This window comes from Rattus rattus, chromosome 3 (assembly GCF_011064425.1).
Source record: "Rattus rattus isolate New Zealand chromosome 3, Rrattus_CSIRO_v1, whole genome shotgun sequence".
Classification (NCBI taxonomy): Eukaryota; Metazoa; Chordata; class Mammalia; order Rodentia; family Muridae; genus Rattus; species Rattus rattus.
Window position 1 is genome coordinate 22751879 of NC_046156.1, and position 25716 is coordinate 22777594.

The following is a 25716-nucleotide window of genomic DNA, read 5'->3' on the forward strand; positions in this document are numbered from 1 at the left end:
TGTGGGGAAAGTTAATGACTTTTCTGTGACACTTGATAGTCGTAGTATTCCAAAAACACTGTAAAGTAGAACGTTTTGGTTCTTTTCGAAGAAAGGAAAACGTAAGGTGGGAATTGTGTGTTATTCCCACACTTTCAATGTGATAGTCAAGTTATCTCTTGGTAAGGTTGTAGTCTAGTGATTTTTGATATTTGCTTATTGTTAGGCTATGGGATAACTCTTTTGGTATTTCTCATTCTTGAAAACAAGCAAGAGCACAGCCATAATTCATGTTTGAGGAGAAGGGCACGGACTATTTAGAAACCTGTGTAAGCTCTCTCTGACCTGGCCCATTTCAAAATTAGAGCAGAACTAGGGAAAAAAAACTTTTCATGTATAAATGAAAATCACTCCACAACACAGGGACTTAGCCTGGAGCCTGGGTATGATGGAATATTAAAGCCGCATAGCTTTACGTCTCTGACCCTGTATCTCTATAACCCCTCTGCCAAGTAATTCCTTTAATAGAAGTCTACTTTCCGTGTCCCAGTCTTTCCGAAGGAAGGGTTAGCTTAGCAGAGAAACATAGAATAGAATAAGAAAGGCTTCAAGCACCAGACCACCTGAGCTTAAAGATAGTCTGGGAGAAGAGGTCATCCTATGAGAACCCAAGACTGTGAAACTAAACAAGAGCAAGCCCTGGAACAATTTCACTTCCCCCAGCAAAGCCTAGCCCTACCCTTGCGGCCTGAGCCCGGGGGCTGCATTTCCGGCAACCTCAGGCCGCAGTCCCCAGGGTAGGAAGCAAGCTGCAGGGCCACCGACCAGCAGAGCTGAAGGTCGGCAGGGGAAGTTGCAGGCAGGGCTGGCCACTGCAGTTCCCAGGCTCCAACCTCCCGCAATGCTTCCTGTGGCTTCTGGCACTGGGGGCAGCAGCCCAGATCTGTTCCAGGTTGGCCTAGCGCCTCCAGGTGGGTGGTCTCATGTTTGTCAGGGCTTTGGGCGGAGGGTACAAGATGACCCCGGAGTCCTTCTGATACCAAGGACCACCACTAGATAGTTTGTCCTGGGAGTCACTAAGTCCAGGGTGTCTTGAACGGGGCTTCTCTACATTCCCCACCACTGCAAATCTGAAGGACTCGGCAGGCACGTTTTGTTCTGATGAGTCCTTTACTCAACGGGTGGGAGCTCATTTCCTATTCCAGCTGCTTCCAACCCCGGTCTGTGCAATGTCAGCAGACCTAGAACCTTTCCTGAGTGCTCCAAGAAGTGCCCAGGCCTTTCAAAAATCACTTTGCATGCAGCTTTAATGCTAGATCTCATCTGGAATGTTTATAAGCAGAGCAAAATGCCTCATTTGTACTTAGATGCTTGCCTGTTCTCCAGTCCCAGGCCAGTCCGTATAGAGCTACCTGCCTACCTCCCTGCAGCAGGAGCTCCTAAAGGAGAAGAAGTTAACTTGGTTGACTATGCGAATGAGTTTATGTTTTTTCAAATGACTGTTAATGGTGGTTGCTTTGAGTTCCTTTCGGTTTTATTTTCAAATGCGTTTATGGGTCCTAGAAAAAGCATTAAAAACTGTTAGCTTTTATAAAGAAATTTCGCCAGAATATTAATATTATTATAGATGTTCCTGATGAGATATGCAGCAAGAAATTATAGCCTGAAATTATTTTAATTTGCTAATCAGAATTAAGTTTCTTGTAGCATTTTATTTTTATTTTATTAATTCATCTATTTATTTTAGGAAGGGTCATTTTAACTTTAGTTGTTTTAGGGTCTGATGCGCTTTTAATACCTGTGAACAGCTGTTTTTCAGGTAAAATGGGAGATGTATTTATTACAATGGAGGATGGCCTGAGATGCTCTGGGACCAGTGATGTGGGAACTCTGTTCCATTTTAAATGCTGGTCACTGGCATTCATTCAGTATCACTGTGTAGCTCAGGGTCTGGGGCAAAGTAGCCTTTGCCAGCAAACATGCAGAAACAAGCCATCTTTTGGACCTTGAACAAGGGACCTCTTTTGTAATTTCTGCTTAACAATTGAGTTAAATAGAATATGTCGGAAGATGCCTTTTGTTCCACTGAACCTCATGTTAGGGTCTAGAGACAGTGGTTATTTGGAGCAACATGGGGAAAGTGAGGAAACTTCCATGTCTTGCTGAGTATTTTTGCTCCTCTGCATATTATTTCTCCTCATCTCTTTGGTCCTTCTCAATACAGCATTTAGCACTTGCTTCAGTTGCTTCCTTATGGACAGGAAAGTCCCACCCTCCCCAACAGGGCAGGGGGTACTATTTTGACTTAACCTAGGCCCAATTCATTAATGCAAGTAGTCTTCTAAGTAAACCAGTTTTCTTTGTACTAGTTAAATTTGTTGTTCTACAGTTTTGTAAGTGTATACAACACATACATCCTCCGCCCACCCCACCCCCATCTTTCTCACACACTCCCAATCTCGATTCTGTGTTCATGTCTACTGATTTCATTTTGTGACACTCAGAGATTAATCTGGTCCCACATAACCATGGGTTTAAAACTATCTTTGGTGGCTGATCACTCAGTATTAGGTACCCAATTCAAGAAGGTGACTCCTATCTCCCAGATGGAGGAAGGGCTCACAGGGCCTCCTAACCTCTTGGTCCTGTTTATGAAGTGGAGATGCTGTGAGGCACTATTCTCAGCACAGAGTTGACTTTAGCTTAATGTGCTGCAGGGAGGCACGGAGGGGGCTCACTTAGGTCAGCAGCATCCCTTCTGAGAAGAGAAAACTGCCGTGCAGGGGCTATCTCTCTCATAAGCAGGATCAGAGGAAGGCCATTCAGTCATCCATTCCACAGCCGCCATATGTCTCCTCACTAGAGCCATGTGTCAAAAGGTATGAATGGCAAACATGCTTTGACACCCATGAAGAAGTGAACCAGCAGTGAACACATCTACACATCTTGTCATTGGAGTCATAGTCACCATTATGTATCTAGTTAGCCCTTCAGTGGCAGATGGTAAGGTTTAATAACCAGGACTAGAGCGACAGTCTGACCAGTAGACAAAATGTGCAGTGAATGGGACTTGGGTTTTAGAATGTGTCTTTTGGTCTCTGTTTCATCCTGAAGCAAATGCTTTTAAATTTTTTTTGTAAAACAAAATGCTAATGCCAGGAGTGGTGATATACTTTGAGTTTAAGGCCAACCTGGTCGACAGAGCAAGTTCCAGGACAACTATGGCTGCACAAAGAAACCCTGTCTTGAAAAACAAACAAACAAACAAACAAAAAAACAATACAACAAACCAAACCAAACCAAAACCAAACCAAACCAAACCAAAATCCAACCAAAGCAAAAGACCAAAAACCTTCTACCTTCTTTCAGAGCTATCCATTAAAGTCCAAATTATTTGTCCCATACCTTAAAAAGTTGGCATTATTCATTATTTGACCCACATGAAAGCAGAAAACATTAAAGATTAGAAGCACTGTGTATCTCTACCCACAGTGTGCTCTGTGCGTAGCCACAACCTTTGTGGAACACAGCGGCCTCAGTGTGTCCCTCTACATTCAGACGATTTACAGCTCTTTCACTAAGTATAATCTGGGTTTATCCTCCTAAGCGAACCCCTGATTCCACTCTGGTGTCAGGCAGAACTTTACTTGGAATAAGGTACCGATTAGGTCACTTGGTCTGAGAATTAAACAAGGAAACTCCTTCAGACAGTTTTCACTCAGGCGTGAATAATTCAGTAATGTATAAACACTAAAGAGGCGAGGGCCAAGCATCAGGGGTGTTAGGGTGACCCGGGAGTAGCAGAGGGACTTTTCTTCTGCACACACGTTAATGAGCACTGCCTACCTCTGATGCCTCCAGACGCAGACTGTCTCAGACCCAGCTTCTGACTTAGCGTCACTGTGATCACGGGCAACCCTTGTCAGTAGCTTATGAAAAAGTAAAATACAGAGAAACAGTAACACACATTTGGAAGTTGTCTTTGAGAAATAAAAGAGAACATGCAGGTGACATCCCCATTAGGGCGCCATAGATGTTTCTTTAGTTCTTAGATCATTCTGTAATAGGCTGTGTTTACCTATTTGAAAGGTAAGTTCTTGCTGGGCATCAGGGTTTAGGCTGTTAGTACCCAGGAATGGTAGGCTGAGGTGAGGGGTGAGCCTGGGCTACATAAAGATTTCGGGGCACCTGAGCTGATGATGAAACCTGGTCTCAAACAAATAGAGAAGCAAAAAGTTTACATTAAGAGACCTTCCCATCTGGTTTGGTCGACAACTCAATGACGAAGCAACTTGAGAGCGTGGAAATTTAGAAGGCATGACTTCCTGTGTGAGGTACTGCCATGTCTGTGGGAAAGTGCGTGGTTAGCACTTCTAGGAAAAGAAGCAGAGGTATCCACAGTGAGAAGAACCAAGAGCAGATGGATTCGAAGAGTATGAAAATGGAGCAGTTTTCACAAAATTAAAAGAGGAATTTAATAGGTCAAAGTGAGCACACGATCTACTTTCCCTCCTCACAGAGTACCAGTTGTGACCCAGTTTGACTCATATTATAATATAGGTGAAAGTACGTTTCAAAACACTGGAATAATTTTAAATGGTTTGAAGAGGAATAGCCTGCTTTCTCAAAATATTTACTGCAGGTGTAAAAATAAAAACTTCCAGTCTAATCCAGGAATGGTAGCATAGGCCTTTTGATCCCAACAGGAGGGAGACAGAGGCAGGAAGGTCAATTTGAATTCATGGCCAGCCTGGTCAACTTAGTGAGATCCGGGACAGCTAGGGCTACACAGTGGGACTCGTGTCTGTTAAGAAAACCCTATCTAAAGTAAGGAACATGTTATATATCCTGGGGGAAGGGAGGGTGGTCCAGTGCCTCAGTGGGTAAAGCCATTTACCGCCAAACCTACTGACCTTGGCAATATCTAGACCACACATGGTAGAAGGAGAGAGCCCACTCCAGCAGTTATCCTCTGTCCCTTATACACATGCACCATGGCACATACATACAGTGTACACCTGCTGAGACACAGTATACGTCCAAAGAGATTGAAAGTAAAGACCGTCATTCTGGCCAAATATACGTTGTATACATTGCAAATGCTAACAGCTCTCTTGGTTGTTAACTAATCTTCTGAGTGCACTTGCTATTTTATTACATTATTTTTTGGCTGTCAAGTATCTCACAATGATTTTGGAAACAGCTTTGTATTTAACTTCTAAATATATAAAATGGCACCTATGTCTTACTGCAAGCATTCAGATGGTCCACGTGCTGAAAACTGTCGGATACTGTCTGGGATTAGCTGCGTCCCCCAGAGAACAACAATAAGCACATTAGACTTCCACACTACGGGGACTTCTATGTGTGTTTCAAGCATTGTGCGCTGAGTTCTTCCAGAAAAACAAACAAACAAACAAACAAACAACGAAAACTGAAAACCTTCCACAGTTTTGACTAGTAATTCCTCAGACCTTGTGCTGTCCGTGAGTTTTGTTTTGCTCTAGATTGTTGAGTAAGTAATGCCTTTAATACTGAGTATTAGAGCTTCCTTTCTTTAAAGCTTCCCTGCCACGTTTGTTTGCACACTGGCAAATCTGATTGCTTTATTTTTTATGTTCTGAGCCAAAAAGTACAAGAGTTGTTCCTGAGCAGTGAGTCCGTCAGTCCTAGTCCCCTTTCTCTTCCTTCCCTCCTCCTCCTCTCCTCTCTATTCTTCTCCTTCTCGTTGTCCTCTTCTTCCCCTCCCCCATTTCTTCTCTTCTTCCTTCTTTATGGTTTGATACGTTGCTCTGAAGACAAAGCTGTTTTATACAGTTCTGGAAGTGTACACAACTACCTGGTCTATCTTACCCCCTCCACAAAAATCTCACTTTCATGTTCATGTCTACTGCTTTCATTTTGTGACCCACAGAGGTTAATCAGGTCCCATGTAACCATGAGTTTGAAGCTATTCCTGGTGGCTGGTAACTTACCAGTGGGTACCCAATTCAAGATAGTGAGTGATACCCCATCTCCCAGAGCAAGGTCCAGGGCCTCTTTACCTTTTGATCCTGTTTATTAAATGCTGATCATTTGTGTGAGACATTTCATAGATGCACTAATTGATTTTCAGTGTCAAACACTCATCTCTTAAAAAATAAATACAAGTAACATTATAGTGATAGAACAGGTTATACTTAGGAATATGTATGTACCCCCCCACACACACACACACATGCTTATGTAGTAACAGTGGAGAAAATTGCCATGAATTTGGAAGAGAGAAAGGTGGATATATAAGGAAGGTTTGGAAAGAAGAAGAGGAGACAGAAATGTTGTAATTAGATTATAATCTCCAAAGTCCCACAAATGGACAGGAAAAAAATTGTGATGCGAGCTTTGTGAACTTGTCACAACCTGGAATCCACTGGGAAGACTCTCTGTAAGATCTTAAGTAAATTGTGACCTGGCCAGTAGGAGATTGCCTTAAACTGATGTGGGATGACCCAGCCAACTCGGTGTGGCCCTAGTCTGAGGTTCTCCACACTATAAGAGCAGAGAGAACAAGCTGAGCACCAGAGAACATGTGTACATATCTCTCCGCTTGCAATGAGATCATTTGAAGCCCACACCTTGACTTTTCCAATGATGGACTGTGACCTGAAATTACAAACTAAATAACCTCTTTTCATCTCCAACTTGCCTATTATTGAGTATTTTAAGATAGAAGCAAAAACAAAACGATAACAAGAAAATTTCTAAGGCTCATGGAGTGGGAAACTGAAGGGAAACCAAAAGTGTAGAAAAGACCAACATGGCAGATATGAGGAAACTTCAAGACTGAAGCTTGAGTAATACTTAAGTTGAGATGTCAAGCAACTGGTTTCGTATTAAGATCACAGATATCAGAAAGGTAGTTGAAGCTAGAGACAAAAAAATTATGAAAATGCCATATTTGTGTTTGTTAACTTGTAATCACTGTGGCAAATATTGAGGAGAGAAAATGTCAATGGAGAAAAGATTTATTTTGACCCATAGTTCCAGAGGCTCCATCCATACATGGTTGGATCCTCTGCCTATATCCTGTAGTGCACTCCTGACTTCTTCCTCTGGTAATTTCAGAGTTTCAAGTCTTATGTTGAGTTCCTTGACCCATTTAGAATTCTTTTCTTTTTTCAGCCAAGAGATAAGGATCTAGTTTCCATTCCTCTTCATATAGCTATCCAATATTCTCAGCGTCATGTGTTGAAAAGGCTATCTTTTCTCTAATATGGGTGCTTGTTTCTTTGTTTGGTCATCTTCATCAAAACTGAGGTGGCTACATGGCACAGGATGTCACAGGCCATGTAAGGGAATCGACTGCTGAAGTTTTGCTAAATGAGCAGGTCGTTAGACTTCCTTCTAAATGCATACATTTATACTCATAGACGCATACAGTTCTTAGCCCTAGAAATGCCTTTCTTGGGGGTGAGTAGTAACCAGAGCAAAGAATCATTACAAATGGTGAGAATAAGAGTCCTACATGGAACATCAGAATCCTCCACTCCAAAGCCTGGGGGCTTGGCAGAAGACACAGAAGCTGACGTAGAGGACGGGGAAGAACAAATGCTATGAATACGTCATTCTCTTCTAGATATTGCGTGGCTGTTGCCATCATGAGCACACAGCAGCTGTGACCGTCTCCTGTGAAAGGAGAAAGAATAAGAGGCAGGAAGGGGTCATAGGGTTGGACTGGGGGCAAGAGAAGACATGTATGAGGAAATCGTGATGGCAATGCACTGTTTGCAAGTGAGAAACTATCAGAAAATTTTAAACATTGATAAAAATGTAAGGGAAGTAAAGGAGATGGTTCATAGTGTTGGTATGGCTTAAAACTAACAGTTTAATCCTAAGACCACATCTAGTGATTTAGGGACGTTGGCAAGAAATCAAACAGTGATGCTTCAGTGCCGTCGGGATAGAAGGTTGAAGAATAAACTGTGGATGAGAAAGCAGCAGTGGCCAATGAGGGCTGCTTTTATAATACAGGGAAAGGCTCAAGAAATGGCTTAAGGAAGGACATGGGCATCAGAAAAATATCTTCTGTTAGCCTTGCAACGTCCTCAGAGTAGTTTTCTGTCGTTAATTTGTATTTATTTTAAATGGCTGAATTGAGATATAAAAATAACACGAGAAACTATTTGATCAGCTACCACTAGTCCATTCAAGGCTAGAATTTGAATGTGGTAATCACTCCAATATCCCTCTCAATAAATCCAGAGGTTTGAAAATTTTAAAAAAATATTTTGTTTGTATCTTTAAAGTCAGGGTGGCTCCAGCACTCAAATGCTGTTGGGATTTGCCAAAGGGGATCTTCCCCTGTGGAAAATTTCAGAAAGAATTCTGTTCATTCTACAAGGAGTCTCTTTTGGTGACGAGACTCTCTCATACGCCTAAGTATTCCTACTCCCCTGCTGACCTGCCTCCTCTCTTGTGTTCTTCCCTGATTCTGGAACTCAGGTGTGTATGGCTGCATGTATAACTCTGTGTGTGTGTGTGTGTGTGTGTGTGTGTGTGTGTGTGTGTGTGTGTGTGTGTATGACTGCCTGTATGAATGTGTCTGACTGTGTATAGTGTATGGCTGCATGTATGACTATGTGTATGAATGGGTGTGTGTGTGTGAATGTATGTGTATGAGTGGGTATGTGTGACTAGGTGAGTGTATATGTATCTATGTGTGTGGCTGTGTGTGACTGTATTTATATGTGAGTGATGTCTATATGAGTGAGATTGTGTGTGTGTGAGAGAAAGACTGTGTGTATAAGTGTGTGTGTGTGATTGTGTGTGTAATATGTGTGTGTATGTATGTGTGTATGTGAGACTATGTGACTCTATGTATTTGTGTGGCTGTATGTGTGACTGTGTGTATGTATGCATGTGTGAGTGTGTGTGCATGTCTGTATTGTGTGTGCATGTGCATGTATTCATGTACAAGTGTGTGTGTGTGTGTGTGTGTGTGTGTGTGTGTGTATGTGTATGTATATGTGTGTGAATGTGGGAGGTGGGCCTTACTTGGGCACACTGTTAAATTGTCCCAAGCTGCTTTTTTTATAGATAATCTCTTTTTATCCAGATTGGAGTGCTTGCATCATCATTTTTATCTCCCTGTCTCACACGCTTCATCAACACTTCTCTTCTATCATAATCACTTGATCAGATCTTCGTTTCTGAATAAATCCATCCAACTACACTCAGTCATTGTGTCTGAATCCAAGAGGTGGATAGTGTTGCCTAAAACCTAATATGGTGAAGCCAGTGATTATGTGTTTAGGTAAATCTTGTTACATGCTTGATAAGAGATGATAATAAAGGGGAGAACAAAATTGTATTTCTTCAGAAGGAACTATAGTGCCATTTTCCTGTGGCTCAAAATGATATATTCTTATGCACGCCATACCTACTGGGTACAAACCTCTCTGCTGTGTGGCTCAACACCATAATCACTATAGTTGGAGCCATGAAGAACTTGGAATGTTGGTTTTTTAAGCTGAAATATGTCATAAATATTAAATAAAAGCTTTCAAAGACAATATAAAAATAAAAGGTGTACTCTCTCACCAACTTTAACATGTTAAAATCACATGGTGAATTGATTGGTTTAAATGAATATCTCTGAGAGAGAGAGAGAGAGAGAGAGAGAGAGAGAGAGAGAGAGAGAGGATATATACATATATATATACATATACATACACATATAATAGATAGATATAGATATTAAATAAGATATTTCAAGCCTTGGAGCATAGGTGGCACTGTGTAATTGATATGGCTGCTACTAGGTGAGTATGTAGACAGCCATGTGGAACATTCCAATGGATGACCAATAATTTCCTCTTTGATGGTGGAGGCCTGAAGCATTGGAACTCAGATTTACTGGGTTTTATTCTTCAGGACTCTGTCCTTGAAACTGTGTTCTGTAACAGATATGTTTCCTATAATAAGCATGCTGTGGTGTACTAAGTCGTAAACACATGCATGTTAGGACACTGTCATCTAAGAAATTCTGTGACTAACAATGCTTCTATAGTTTGCTCTAACACAGTGCATCAGGATCATATTTGATTTTAGATACATTGTTACTACCCTGTGGTATAGAAATACATTATTTTCTGCACAGTTATCATCTTTGTTAAAGGCAAATAGTTCTTCAGTGGAGGCTTCCTTTTGCTACAAATCTAGGCTCTTCTGCTGTTTTCTTCAGCACTGTGCCCAAGATGATGTCAGTACAGTTCTGAGTCCTTCTTGTCTGTCGCATTTTGAGTGAGAGGGAAGGAAGGTTAAAATAGAAATGAAAGCCAGAGTGATGCTGGGATGGGGGAGCATGTTGACTGGCTGGGTAGGGCACACACACTATTTTAGGTCTAAGTCCTTCGTGACAAGGTCCAACAACTTGGGGTAGCAGTGGGATGTACTAGAGACAGAAAGGAGACTCAGCAGACAATGGTGTGTAAAGGAAAATGAGGTCTGAGAATGAAAGGAAACGAGATCCTGAGTATGAAAAACATTTGGGGATATATGTTTTCGCAGGTCGTGTTTAAACAGCGTACACATACCTAAACCCCATCGTGAAATGGACTTTGAAGGGATTGTCACATTAAACTGTAAAAACCTGCAACCGTGTCCTTAGTTATATAAGATCTGTAGCATATCATCATCTAAAAATGTGATGTCGTTCCCTAAACCATCCTAGAATTAAGGACAATCTGATTAGAGTAGCCACAGGCAGCGTGTTTCCTCATTAGACATGTTCATCGCTAAACCACGTGTGTGAGGAGAATATACCGACCATGAAGTGCCACTCAAATCTATTATTCTTGCAATCTTTTCCTACCTAAAATAGTTGCAATTAATCACTGCAATATATTTAAGGAGATAATACATTTTATGTTTTGTAGGATAACTTAACAGGCCACGTAGAAGCAACATAATACCACAATAACTTTTGTTACTTCAAATAAATAGAGAGTATGTTCCTTCAAGGAGGGAGAGGATAACCACAGTCACAGATGCTGGTTCAGCCAGGAGGAGCGACAGAGCTAATTACATTCTTGAAAACGGATACAGTTGGAGTCATTTTCTGAACCTCTTTTTTTTTGGGGGGGGGGGTTGTTTGTATTTTGAGTTCCACATTTCTGAATATTCTCAGAATTCTGGTATTTCCTCATTTGACTTGTCTTTTTTAAAGTGTTTCCTTATACCCAAAACCTTCCTTTCATTATGCAAAGAATGTAGAAGAAAGAAAGGAAGAATACCACAATGCCTTTAGTAGCAAGATAATTTAAGCCTTTTCTCAATAGTAAATTAACACTAATTTGATAATAATACTTTAGTTATTTTTACTCAGATATGCATAACCTTTTAATATAACACAATTTTAATCAATTGGGGACATGTTCCAGGCTAAATAAATAACCAAAAGGATAGACTTGAAAGGCAGATGCTATCTAGTCACCTGTGCTATTTAGAATGTTAGCACATTTTGATTTATTTTTCTGAAATATATAAAACAGGAACATGACAGAAAACATGTAATCACAAGGTATGTTATGAAACACCCATAGTCTCTGTTGTCCAGGTTTTAAATTTCATGTCTTTTTACCAATTTAAATGATGTGTTTATTGTACTGGTCCTGTAAAAAAAAAAATTAGAACCTTACTTATGCTAGGCACATGCTGTAACGTTGAGTTAAATCTCAGCCTCTCTTGTTTGTTTCAGTAGGCTCGCCTTCGTAGCTTTAATCTAATTAATACTTGTTTGCTTTGTGTGGCTACTTGGTGAAATATCATCCAAGAGCTGAAAATCCACAACAACTTACCCCTTCCCCCAAAACAATAAGCCACCCCTTCATTTAAAATTAGGATTCATTAATCTAATGATGGAATCCTGATTACTATAGGAAACGTGTGTGGTGTTTGATCAGGACTGACTCTGTCACTGACTGGCCATAACCTCTTGCAAGCATCAGTCCTCTCTGATTCCAACGAGGGCGTACGGAGGATCACATCTGCTGTTCATGATGATGATTGATTCAAATTAGTGACGGAATTGATACTCTTACAAAAAGAAGGGGATGGAGTGAAAGGAGCTTTAGTGCACTAAAGACTGCACGGCCTCATATGGGATACTTATGTGTTTCTTATTTATTCTTCAAGGATCCTTTTTTTTCATCATCTTTGTTGGACTGTGATCGTCATGTGCTATTATGTGCTATTCTTACGTGAAACAAGAACGGGGCAATGTAAGCAGATCTGGTGCAGAGTGGTCCGAATTACTCACTGGCGAGAACTAGTTAGTAGGGGCAAATAGCAGCTGAGTGTTTTCTCCTACGCCCAGGCATGACTTCTTATGCATGGCTGCTCTTCCGAGAAAGTCGCCACTCCTTTCTAAGGGTAGCTACCAGCACCCACCATTCCCTGAGGGCCATACTTCACCAGCCGCACTCATTTTCATGACTCCTACTCTAGATTTGACTTCATCAGCCCTTTTCTTCTTAGTCATACGCTTTCTGTTTAAGAAGAAGAGCATCTGTGAGATGGTTACATGGATAAAGGAACTTGTAACCAAGGCTGATGACCTTGGTTTAACCTCTGATGACCTGAATTTGATCCCTGGGTCTCACATTGTGGAGGAAAAGAAGAACCTCGTGCTAGTCGCCCTTGACTTCCACATGCGTACCTCTGTCCAAGAAAAAGGAAAAAAAGCAAAGAGTAATGAGTAATATCCATCAATTGATTTTAATTTTTATACACACACACACACACACATATATATATATATAATATATATATATATATATATTCCTTATATGCAATGCTATATGATAAGGCTATTTTCACGTAAGTACATATTGCCCATTGAACAACCTCCCACTGCCTCATTTGCTTTCTCTTTCCTCTTCCCCTCCAATGAGTTCCTTTGCTCCCTAAATTGGTTTCACTTCTATTTCCATGCTATACTTACACATACATGGTTTTATGTGTCTATTTAGAATCCAGAACTACATACAAGAGAAAGCACTTGATATTTGTCTTCTGAGACTAGTCGACCATAATAATTATTATAACCAGTTGCGTCTGTTTTCCCCAAAATGAATACCTTCATGTTTGGAGCATTCCAGTGTACAGATGGGAAATCAAATGCAGTTGAAAACATTGTGGCTAAGGAGGCTGTGAGTGTGTTAGCTGTCTCTTTCCTTGGTGGCACTGGAGTTCTTACAGTCACAGGAGAATGTCTAGATCACAGATGGTCCCTATAGCGATCCAGGTAGGAGATATACTCTGAGGCAATGGACTCTCTTCTTCCATTACTCCCTGTCACTGTGTCTCCAGAGCTTTGTACCTCATACAGAAATGTGTTTTTTTGGTGTTTTTGTGTGTTTTGGGTTTTTTGACATCTTTTCTTGTATTGGATATGTTTTATTTACATTTCAAATGTTATCCCCTTTCCCGTTTTCCCATCCAGAAACCCACTGACTCCCCCTGCTTCTATGAGGGTGTTCCCCAACCCACCAACCCATGCAGAACTTCTGGAGAAATCACACCTAATCTCCAGTTGCATTACAGAGCAATAGTGATAAAAAAAAAACTGTATGGTATTGGTACAGAGACAGGCAGGTAGATCAGTGGAACAGAATTGAAGACCCAGAAATGAACCCACACACCTATGATCGCCTGATTTTTGACAAAGGAGCCAAAACCATCCAATGGAGAAAAGACAAATGGTGCTGGATCAATTGGCAGTCAGCATGTAGAAGGGTGAAAATCGATCCGTCCATTCTTATCACCTTGTACAAAGCTCAAGTCCAAGTGGATCAAGGACCTCCACATAAAACCACAAATGTTTTCCAAAGGCAATTTCCCTCTCCAGAGAATCAAGATTCGTCCTCAGATACTGCCTACACATGTCACACACACACACACACACACACACACACACACACACACACACACACACACAAACACACTAATGCTCTAATGGTTTAACTGGTCTAGGTCTTACAGTTATGAAATTTTGTAGGTGAGGGATATTTAGGTACAGGATTTAGGTACAGGAGGGTCATTGTTTGCTTCATGTCAATATAAGCTTGTGATGATAAAGCTGGCAAAGAGTCTGGGAAGCCTGAATCCAAGACCTTGACCCGATTTTCAGTTTGTCTCTGAAAGATACTTATTTCATTCTCACACAACTACTTAACCCCTGCCCATACCAGGAAGTTACCCAACCCATCTGGACTTCTCATTTTTTTTTTTTTAGCAGTTAGTACTTGCTGTAATAGGAAAGTTTTTGTTTTACAAGATGATACTGTTAACTAAATGAACATTATCACAGGGACACTCTTTACAAGAACCAATAAACATAGCTTCCAAATGATTATTGCAGAAAGGAAAGTTTTGTTTTCTCAAAGTGCTTGTAAGTGAATGAGGTAGCAGAAAGAGCTACGATGCGATGCTAGAAAAACGTGTTTTTAATGATGGCCATTGGGGTATTTAAAATCATCAGAGCTGTAATACAGATGTGATTAAAACACGCTGTAAAATGTTAGCAATAAAGAGTCCTTTAGAAACCCACTGTTTCTAATTTGCATCTGCCTAATGTTTGGCATCCTCAAAGGAATTTCCAAACCCCTACTAATTGACTCTTAGAAAATCCTTCTAATGTATCATTTGCTTTGACTCAATGCGAAATCTAAACAATGATCATTTAAGCTATTTAATCAGTGTTCTCCGACAAACACGGAAGAGCAGCAGCATATGTGTCTGTTTTAGTCAGAAGGCTTCAGGATAGGGGCAGAAGGAACTAGAGCTAAAGAAGTTTTCAGATCGTGTGCTAGACAGGGATCCCTCAAATATAATGGTAGAAAATTCCCTTCCTGGTCCTGTGAATATGTCAGGTCAAGTGTGGAAGGAAGATCGAGGCTGTGGATAGAGCGAAGAAGGGCAATAGTTGCCTTTGAGCTGGAGACCTCTCGGGCACGGTCTAGAAGGGGCCAGCGCAATCGCAGTGTCCTTGGGTGAATACGACAAAACCAGAGGACCGGCTGCCCGGGAAGGGCTTGAGAAATGTCTCTGGCTTGAAGGTTGAAGTTGGGGCCCAGAGCCACAAACGGTGATGTCTTCTAGAAGGCAGGAAATGAGATTAAGTGGATTCTTTCCTAAGGCCAGCAGAACGAACTTAACCTTGTCCATGGCTGATAATAGGCCACACGGCCCCCTTTCACCTAGTAAACTAGCTTTAAACATGTGTGTTACTGCTCCATATTTAGAAGTTGGTGTGGCAGCAATGGGAAACTGAAACAAATCTCCACAGCCTTGAACTCTACAAAGAGGGGCGTAGCTAGTATGACTGACAGACGCAACCCTGGCCATCAGGCATTCATGCATCGTTCTAGTCTGGCTGCAAAACTGAAGCAGGGGCTGGGGATTTAGCTCAGTGGCAGAGCGCTTACCTAGATGAGGGCGCAAAGAACCGAGGTCCCCAGCTCAAAAAAAAGAATCAAAAAAAAAAAAAAAAAAAAAAAAAAAAAAAAAAAAAACTGAAGCAGGAAGATAGAAGCATTGATAAAATATAAAGAACAGATCAATGAAACTCTTAGAGTCTCTTTGGCAATGTTCGTTATGGGGAGATTTTTTTATGAAATTCACAGTATCTTAATGTTCAGAGAAAAGGAAGGCTTATCCTGGCTGGCTCGTAATATATAAAACCACATGATATAGCTTTTTGCGTTATATAATAGAAGTATCATATGTATATAAGGGTATAATATACCAGAGTCATTCACTCTAAATAAGTATTGATATCACTTGTCATGAATTTTAAGAATAAATATGTTCACATGTGTGTATATATATATATTCTTTATATATATTCTTATGTATGATATATCGTGTTTATGGTTTCTAATCTTCAATTTACACTTTAACTCATATTTTCAAAGTAATTTTGTCAACATTTAAAAGCATAGGGATATTTGTCAAAAATAGTATTTATAACATTTAAACGTTTTTGTTTGGGCAGTAGGTCAATTCAGACTTTTTGATATTTGAGGACTTAACAATCTCTTTACACCAAGACAACTTTACACTAAGGGTAGGTTGAGTAAGGGGAGAAAGTTCCTTAGCCACAGGTTTTTCTCCTCTTTTTACTTTTGAGAAGAGTTCCCACTGTGTGCCCTAGGTTTCCCTTCAGTTTGTAGTCTCTCTGCCTCAGATCCCAGAGAGCTGAGTATAGGCATTGAACATGACTCCCATTTCCCTCAGATTCATGTCTTTATGGATTAAATGAACTATTGCAGTATAGTATGCATGTTAGCTTGTTTCTTTTTCATAATATATAGCTCCCCTTAAATAGTATTTTATTTATAAATTTTATAAATAGTACTTATAAAATAAGTAGTATTTTATTATCTCTTAAGCCTGAAAATGGTCTTTTTATAAGTAAATTAAATATTGAATAAAACCATAAATTGAATTGATAAATATTTTATCATTACAGTACCTATGGACAATTATAATAATTTACTCTGCTTCATTGCAAAATACTTGATCTGAAAATCCAGATGAGAAACAAGGAGTCTTACAGTGTTAGAGTGCTAAGGGCAAGAGCTAAGTAGGGAAAGAGAGGAAGAAAAATTCGACACCTAAGTGTGACTGTTCACTGTTCAGTAAAAAAACATTGCATTGTTTCATTCTTTACATTTCCAGATAATCATTTATAGCTCTTTTAAAATATTTTATTTTAATTACTTATATGTGTGCTCATGTATGTTTATGTGTGTGTGTTTGTGTGTGTGTGTATGCATGTGTTTTGTGTGTATGTGTGTGTGTGTGTGTGTGTGTGTGTGTAGGTACCTACATTGCCCAGGAGAATTTGTATGCCCTAGAGCTCTAGTTACAGGTGATTGTGAGCCCTGAATGAAGGTGCTGGAAACTGAGGGCAGAGTCAGGTTCTCTGGTAAAGTAGCACATGATGTAACCTACTGAACCATCTGGCCAGCTCAGACAGGTTCTTAAAAAATGTGTGGGGGACATGCACATCCCTGAATATGTATGTGAGTGTGAGCATGTGTGTGTGTGCATGTGTGTGTGTGCATGTGTGTGCGTGTGTGTGTATGTGTGTGTGTGTGTGTGTGAGCAGGTGTGTGTGAGCAGGTGTGTGTGTATGTGTGTGTGTGTGTGCATATGTGTGCGTGTGTGTGCATGTGTATTGCTGTAGGTCTCATTCTCTACCCTGGCTGTTTTATAAATTACAATGTAGCCCAGGATGGCCCCAAACTAATAGATTTTCCTCCCTCATTCTCCTGAGTGATAGATTATACATGTGGGCTATCATTTTAGTTTATTGATGATATTTAACTCTGACTAGAACTGCAAACTATATTAATGTATGGAATTTTAGGTGATAAAATTTAAATACTAAATTATCTTATCCTTCTGAACTAAAATATAAATGTACACCTAGGAAAATATTCTATATTGTACTTAGATAGCTGTTTATGTTGTAATGAAATATTATTAATTAGGCAATCATACTCAATAACTACAGTGGATTATTAAAATCACCTATAAAGTAATGTAGTAATGATTTAGTGGCACACACCTGTCATCACAGCACTTAGGGTTGGTGGAGAAAGGAAGATTGTCATTTTCAGACTATCTTGGACTACAAGGAAGCAAGCAAAAATTAACTTGAAAACATTTATTTTCATATATTTGTAGAACTCTGTCCTGAAAGTTTTTATAGCGAGAATGCTTACATAGTTGATGGGCATCATCCTATATGCTTTAGTAGAAAGAAGACCATTATAAATATTTGTAATATTTCTGATTCTTCCTATTGTAAAATATTTCTTTGTCCAGACATTCACTTTTTTAAATAAGTGTACATAGATCTCATGATATTATAAACACGCACATGTCAGATACGTATGAAAATAGGCCCATCAGGATTTTCTAATGCTTGATCATTTTAATACTAACAAGGTTAGCATTCAAACGTCATGTACAAAATAATACCCAAAAGAACAACTTCAGTTCTTACACTGACCAGGTTCGTTATCATTAATTTTGTTATGAGATGCATGGAGGTTGGGTATTTGTAGTAGAGAAAATAAATCTTTACAGATGTTGGTCTGAGGTCATCCATTTGAATGATCCAGGTCATTGAATCACTTATTGACTGGACCCTAACATCTTTTCTCCTCACTCGCCATCTCTCTTACCTTTTATAGCTTTTGATAAACACTATAAATACACACTAGGCACTCGAGAAACCTGATCTAGATGTTTAACTGCACAGTTTCAGACTTGATACCTTATGCAAGTAAGTGATTTGCTCTTCACTGGACAAAAGCACGTTATTGAAGAGAGGTAGAGTTTGACTGAAGAAAATGATGTAATGAACTGAATAGAATATGCATTGAATCTCCTAATGTATAATATAAGCTATATGAATTTCTCTGTTTCACATAGGAAAGGCTAAGATTTTTTTCTTTCTTCTGTCAACAACATTTGGGGAATTAAGAACCATATGTGAAGTCATCCAACATGGTACATGGCATGAGAAATATTATATTAAATTATCTAGAGTGCTTCTTATACCTCACTGGACTTAAAATTAGCCAGGTGTTTGCTTTGATTCTTTTCTGGGCTCTCTTCCTGTAAAATTCAGGTCTTAAGTGGCTTTCAAAAGTCAGTCTATGCTTCTAATTCCTGAGTCGTTAGTATTCCATTGTGTAAATGAACCACATTTTCTTTATCCATTCTTCAGTTGAGGGACATCTAGGTGGTTTCCAGTTTCTGGATGTTGTGAATAAAGTGGCCATGAACATAGTTGAACAACTGTGCTTGTGGTATAATGTGGGGCATTTGTGTTTTGAGCTAGAACTATTGCCCCCACTCACCCCCTCCATTTTTTTTTTTGCGAAAACACCAAAATTATTTCCAAGGTAGTTATACAAGATTGCCCCCTCACCAGCAATGGAGGAGTATTCCCCTTGCTCCACTGCATAGCCAGCATGTGCTATCACTGAATTTTTTATTTTAGCCATTCTGGCAGCGCTAAGATGGAGTAGTTTTGATTTTGCATTTACCTGATGCCTATGGGTATTGAACATTTCTTTAAGTACTTCTTGGCCATTCAAGATTCCTCTGTTAAGAATTCTCTATTTGACTCTGTACCCCCATATTTTAAATTGTATTATTTTGTTTGTTGGTGTCTAATTTCTTGAGTTCTTTATATATTATGGATATTAGTCCTCTTTTCAGATATAGGGTTGGTGAAGTTCTTTTCCCTGCTGTTTTTTCTATTGAGCATGTCCTTAGCCTTGTAAAAACCTTTTCAATTTTATGAGGTCCCATTTGTTAACTGATGATCTTAGTGCCTGAGCTTTGGTGTCCTATTTAGAAAGTTTCCCCCTGGCGAGGGCGGCAATGGGGGGAGGGTGGGGAGGGGAACACCCATAAGGAAGGGGAGGGGGGAGGGGGATGTTTGCCCGGAAACCGGGAAAGGGAATAACACTCGAAATGTATATAAGAAATATTCAAGTTAATAATAAAAAAAAGAAAATAAATGTGATCAACTTATCTTCAATTGCCATAAGAAGGATAGAAAGACTCACATTTCAGGTATGTTTCAAAATGTGTATTTGTAAAAGTGTAAAAAAAATAATGCTTCTTTCATTGACATAAAATAAAATTCAATAATAATAAAAAAAAAAAAAAGAAAGTTTCCCCCTGTGCCAATCCATTCAAGGCAGTCTCCAACTTTCTCTTCTGTTAGATTTAGCATGTTCAGTTTTACTTTGAGGTTTTTGATCCACTTGGAGTTGAATTTTATGCAGGGTAATACATACGGGTCTATTGGCCTTCTTCTTCATAAGTCATCCAATTAGACCAGAACCATTTGTTGAAGATGCTTTCATTTTTTTCATTGTATGGTCTTGGCTTCTTTGTCAAATATCAAGTGTCCATAGGTGTATATGTGTTTTTTCCCCCTGGGTCTTAGATTCTATTCCATTGATCAACCTGTATGTTTTTATAACAATATCATATAGTTTTTATTATTACTTCTCTGTAGTATAGTTTGAAATCAGTGAGAGTGATAACTCTAGAAGTTCTTGTTTTATTGGACATGATTGTTTTAGCTATCCTGCGTTTTTGAAGGATTTTTCCCCCGTATATTTAGAAGAGAATAGGCTTAAAAGTGGCACTAAAGTAGTTGCTGTCAACTGCTGTCCCATGTGAAAAGGGTTTCTAGAATTTTTTAGTATTTGGATCTGATGCTTCCCAGATGTCTTGTTTACTGTGAACATGGACCCCAGGGGACTCTTAGGGAAATTCTGTGGGTAGTAGGAGACACACTTTGCTGGTTTGCCATTTCTCTTCTGGTTAAAAATGATGAAGTGTTTCAGATATTAGATGTTCTCATCTGCTGGCTCTGCATGCATTAAATGCATTGATGTTCATCCACACTTTGTTTCCACATGAACTTGCTTTCTAGTATGTAACTTTCCAAAGTATTCACCAGTCTTCACCATCGACTTAAATCTCTGATTTACATAATTGGAGATTAATTTTTTTCAGAAGGCTTGTGAAGGGTTTGTTCTTGATCCACAATGTATTTATAATATGTTACATGCAATTCTTCACATATCAAAACTCTTGAAAGATGTCACTATCAAAGCAGTAAGTGAACGTTTGCTTATAAAATTTCAAGCTCTTTTTGAGTTTCAGGTCATGTGAAGGGGATTACATGTTAGCAAGGAAGGCTTAGTTTGCACACATTGTTTTACATGCTAGATACACCAAGTTCACAATAGGATTTCAGGAAGGAAGAAAAATTATTCGGTTCTTGTTCTGAAGTCATGATTAGCCTTCCCCCTCTCCTAGTTCCCATTATTTTCACTCTCCTGTGCTTGAAAAAACAACTGAATGAATTGAAGATGAAGGGAAAGTAAAGAAAGAGACAGCCAACAGTTTTCTCTAGCTCAGAAATAACATTGCAGACATGGAATTAGCTGTGAGCCTGGATTTGTTCTTTTTAATTTCAGCAAATGATCCTGTGCTGCTGTCTGTTGGGATCATGCCATGGAAAGAACTGGTTTTCTTTCAGTTTATATTAACATTGCTTCGCACTGTTCTTTGGTAGCTGGACCATTGTTAGACGCTAGAATATTTAAGATTAATGATCTCTTCTTCGTGTGGCCTTGGATGTGTGTCTTAAGGCTTCTTAGCTTATTTATTTTCAAGTTTAAAATTTTATGTTTGAGTCAAAAACCTGTAATACCTGACTACCCTGAGACCATACCATAATGTTCATGTAGAGTAACATCACATATTATGGTCACCGAGTAGATTTCAATGTAGTCATTTTGAAATGTGGCTCATTTACAACCACATGCTAAGACTTTCTCACTGAATGAACTCAGACGACTGCCGTGGTGACATGGGTCAGATGTCTCAAGACATATATCGGGTTAATGAGCAACATTAAGAAATAAGATAAAATAATAAGGTAGGAAAGGAAAACAAATATATATTGGTTTACATTCATATTTCAAAATATGGAATCTATGGCAGGCCTTAAAATTGGACAGAAATAACTATGTATCATAGGGACTTTAGATCACAGGCCAATGGCTATCATGAACATAAGCCTACATCTACTACTGAAATATGATAAGACAACTACAATAGGAATAGGATCCTGTTTGGAACACTTTGATGTGTTTTTCTTGTTGGTTTGGAGAAAATATGGCCTGACTGGACCATGATGTATTTTCCATAGCTTTATCAGCATAATAAAACTAACAGTAAGTTGTCTGAACTACAGAATAAAGCAGTAATTGTAAAATTATAAGGATATAGGATCCTTACCAGGCATCAATATGAGGCCCAGATACTCGACTCTACATTGATCAGTGGTCAGACTTTTCAGTTGGAATTTCCAAGTAGTGATTTTTGATTTTTTCAATTATACAAGTCAATATATACTAAAACATTTAAAGGAAATTCAATTGTCTGATATCAAGTTCATACTTTATGGACGTATAGTAGGATAATATGGATACATAAAAATTAATAGTATGTAAGTACACTTTATAGTTTCTTGTTAAGGGTTGTATTGGAACCACTAAAGATGGATTTTTAAAAAAATCTTATGTTTTCTATTAATTTTTGTAAGACTAGGTTTTATAGCTAAAAGTGTTGGAGTATAATCTTTACAAATAAAATCAACTCTACTGTGTACTTATAAAGAGCGCTTTAGAAATTTGTATGTTTGCAAACTAATAATCACATAATAGTCTTGATCATATTTCTATTAAATGTCTTCAGAACATCATCCCTTAATTCTGTGTAATGATAGGCTTTTCTTAAAATCGAATTTTGATTATGGGATGGACTTTCCCACAGAGCAAGGACTTTGTGAGATGAATTTTTCTAGGACCATCTAAAACCTAGGTAACTTCGATCTTATTGCAGCGTTCACTGTAACTCTAACAAACTTTCAGGAAGCATTTGCTGAATGACGGCATGGTCACAGGCTTGTGTAGGCTCAGTTACTCACAAAAGAAACTAGGAAACATGAGTTCGCATCAAATCTGCCTTTCTATAACCCGCAAAGCACATAAGAAAGCCATTATACGGAATAATGTAATGTAAAGGCTTATGTTTCTCTGCATGTTTCTGATTTAGTAACTTCGTTTTGGGTATTTAATTCTGAGTTAAATAGGTGTATCCTAACCACTCTTTCCCTTCCTTTTGTTCAGTGGAGATCCATAGCTCAAACCAGGCCATATTTTCTTCAAAGCAAAGAGAATAAATAGATCAAAGCATACAAAATGTTGTTAACTAAACTATTTTCCTTCCACCGTTCTCTTTCAGAGGCATTATGGGTAGGTGTATAATGTAGGGGGGATACTCACTTTTTCATTTTTCTCCAGAAACTAAGGTCAAGCATTAATTGGCTTCTTTGCTTATAAAATGTACCAATTGAAGCCAAATCAGACACATAAAGGCAAGTTTATTAAGTAGCAGCTTTCTGGTGAGTTTACTGATCTCACAGGTGGAGGTCAGTGAATTCATGCCCTCAGGGCTAAAGCAAGGGGGATTTATGGGTTTTGGCCATGGGGTGATGAAATGTGAGCTAGAAGCTGGGATCATGCCCATATAAGGTAAAAAAGCTGAGCCCCTAGGCTGCCACTCATGGGTGGGTAGCCAGAAAGGCAGAGACCTGGAGAGATCACCTGTGAGCCTGGAATTTTCTTCCTTGCTGGCAGGATTGGAAAAATGGCAAACAGGGTTTCATAAATTATGCAGGGGATTCCACCCCACCAAACATCTCCTTTTCTCCTTCCTACAGGTTACATAATCATTTCAAGCGAGGCTATAGATATACATTGAAGAATGGTTTAGAGGTAGAAAGGGTTAATGTCATGCGAATGTAAACTAACCCATCCATGAAACAAACTTTTCCCCATCAAGATTGCCCACATTTTGTTATATTCTATTTTGCAATAAAATATAATTATTCATAACTAAATCAATTATTTTGTTTCTCTGGTGAGTAACTGCTATATTGCATAAATCCTGGAGTTACAACTTTATGAGTACTCAATAGGAACTTATATATTAGTTTTAAAAAAGAAAGAGGTCATCAGGAAAATAAGGCATGTGTTCCTTTAGAACCTGAGGGATAACTGCTGCAGAACCCCAGGTAAAAGTTGCTGAAAACTTTATGAAGCATTGTTGGAAGAAGCAGTCCCACATTGCCCAGTGATGGGCTAGTCTGTAATATGGTCTGAATGTGTAGTTGAGTCCTTGACTACAGGTCTTATTCCCAACTGCCAAGCTTATGTGGCCATCTGACACAATGTCTTTCAGCATACTAGTCTACTTATTAAACTTCTGGCTTCTAGAAGGCTTTCTCATATGATATGGTATGATATGATATGATATGATATGATATGATATGATATGATATGATATGAGGCTTTCTGACATGGAGGAACTGCAAATTTCAACATGTTTATGCTTCTGTTGGGGCATAAATATGTTGCATATCATGGTATCTCAGGAGCTAACTCTATAATTATGCTTCCATAAACTTAATTTCATCAATTATATGTTTTATATCTTATACGAAATGATATATGTATTAATATGATTATGATGTATTAATATAGTTGATACTTGTATATATTTTATGTATACAGTTGCTTACCACGTAATTGAAAACTTACTATTTCATTATTTTAGCTAATTGACATCATAAAATATAATTATTTGAGTGTATTTGTTACATACAATGAATGAGGCCCTAAGTTCTATCCCTAGAAAAAAAGTAAATTGAAATACTCATGGGACATCTTCATGGGCCCCAATGGAGCCATTATTAGATAGCAATAGGGAAGATGTCATTGATCATTAAGAGGGATTCCACACATTCTCATTCCTAGCACTGTGATATTTTGTGTCAGTTGGAGCCACAGAGCAATTATCAGTAATGTTTACGGGAATTTGACTGAGGGCATTCCTTCCATTGTGTACGTGATGCCAGTCAGTATGGGAAGGCTTAGGAGATCCACAGGTAGAAAGAATGGTGCTTGCCAAAGCGGCATGACCTTTCATCAGTTAACGCCCTCTGAGTCTAAACAGTGGTTTAAGGGTCTCTGGAGGGTGGAGAGATGACAGTGGTTTTGAATGTCTGCTGCTCTTCTACAAGTCTCTAAAATTCCTTTCAGTAACTCTAGGCATTTTGTTTTCTATACTCAAATCTAGAATTGTTTTATTTATGAAGATGAAATAGAAACTTTATGGGCAGATACAATCTTTTTCATTTTATAGACCACAATAATTTAATATTAATATAATATTGATTTATTATTCATAATTTAAATCATCACAATAATCATTGGGGGTAAGAAACTTTGATATTCAGCCTCTAATTATTAATAGCGGGTTTTTTTCTTTATAAGGTAGAGTTCCTTATTCCCTACACACACCAAAAGTTCCATACAAGGATCTAATCATAACCTTTGTATTTGTGATCCAGAGGACAAACAGTACAGGACTTTCATGGATGGACATCTTAATGCTTTGTGAAGAGAGAGTTAGAACATTCTAGACAGGAGGTTGGCTAACTATGGGCAAAGATACTGGTCAACGAGTGTCTTGCTTGTGTTTTACCTGTGAGCTAAGAATTCTTTTTACACCTTTAAAGTGTTAAACAGAGGAAGGGTAGAAGGAAGAATGGGAAAAGAAGAAAGAAGAGATTCGACAAGGTTCACAAAGTCCAAAGTATTTACCATCTAACCCTTTACAGGAAGTCTGCCTGCGATTACTGTGCCTGTCATAACAGGAAACTTCTGGCATTTCAGATTCGGTGGTGCTAGTGGGCTGTTCATGCCATCTGTGTACTTGAAATGACACATTAGCTTTTGAATACTGTATGAGTACAACCCTATTGATAAATCCAGAGATTCGGGTTTGCACAATGCACTTTTATTCTAATAACACTTTAAAAAGTCACCCCCAGAGTACTTTTCAGGCTCTCACATTGTAAAAGCTGGAGCAATTTCTGAGTATCCAGTCACTTCTGTAGCATAGCCTCCATGTGAGCAGGTGCACAGCATCAGAGAAAGTCCCAGAGCTGCAAAAGAAGAAGGAAGAGTGATATTCTAAAGAACTGAAAACTAATGGCTGTAACTGGTAGTCCAG

At 38.9% G+C, this 25716-nt stretch overlaps 1 protein-coding gene across 2 annotated transcripts in view; it reads left to right on the forward strand.

Moving 5' to 3' along the window:
- The first annotated feature begins 865 nt into the window (after positions 1–865).
- The window catches only part of Bank1 (B cell scaffold protein with ankyrin repeats 1), a 284609-nt gene continuing 259758 nt past the window's right edge, over positions 866–25716 (forward strand). The window contains exon 1 of one of the 2 annotated variants that reach the window (XM_032896620.1): positions 866–950. In XM_032896620.1, coding sequence (XP_032752511.1) covers positions 881–950 — 70 coding nt within the window. In that variant the 5' untranslated portion in view covers positions 866–880. The remainder of the gene's footprint in view (positions 951–25716) is intronic. The other variant, XM_032896619.1, reaches the window with a different exon arrangement.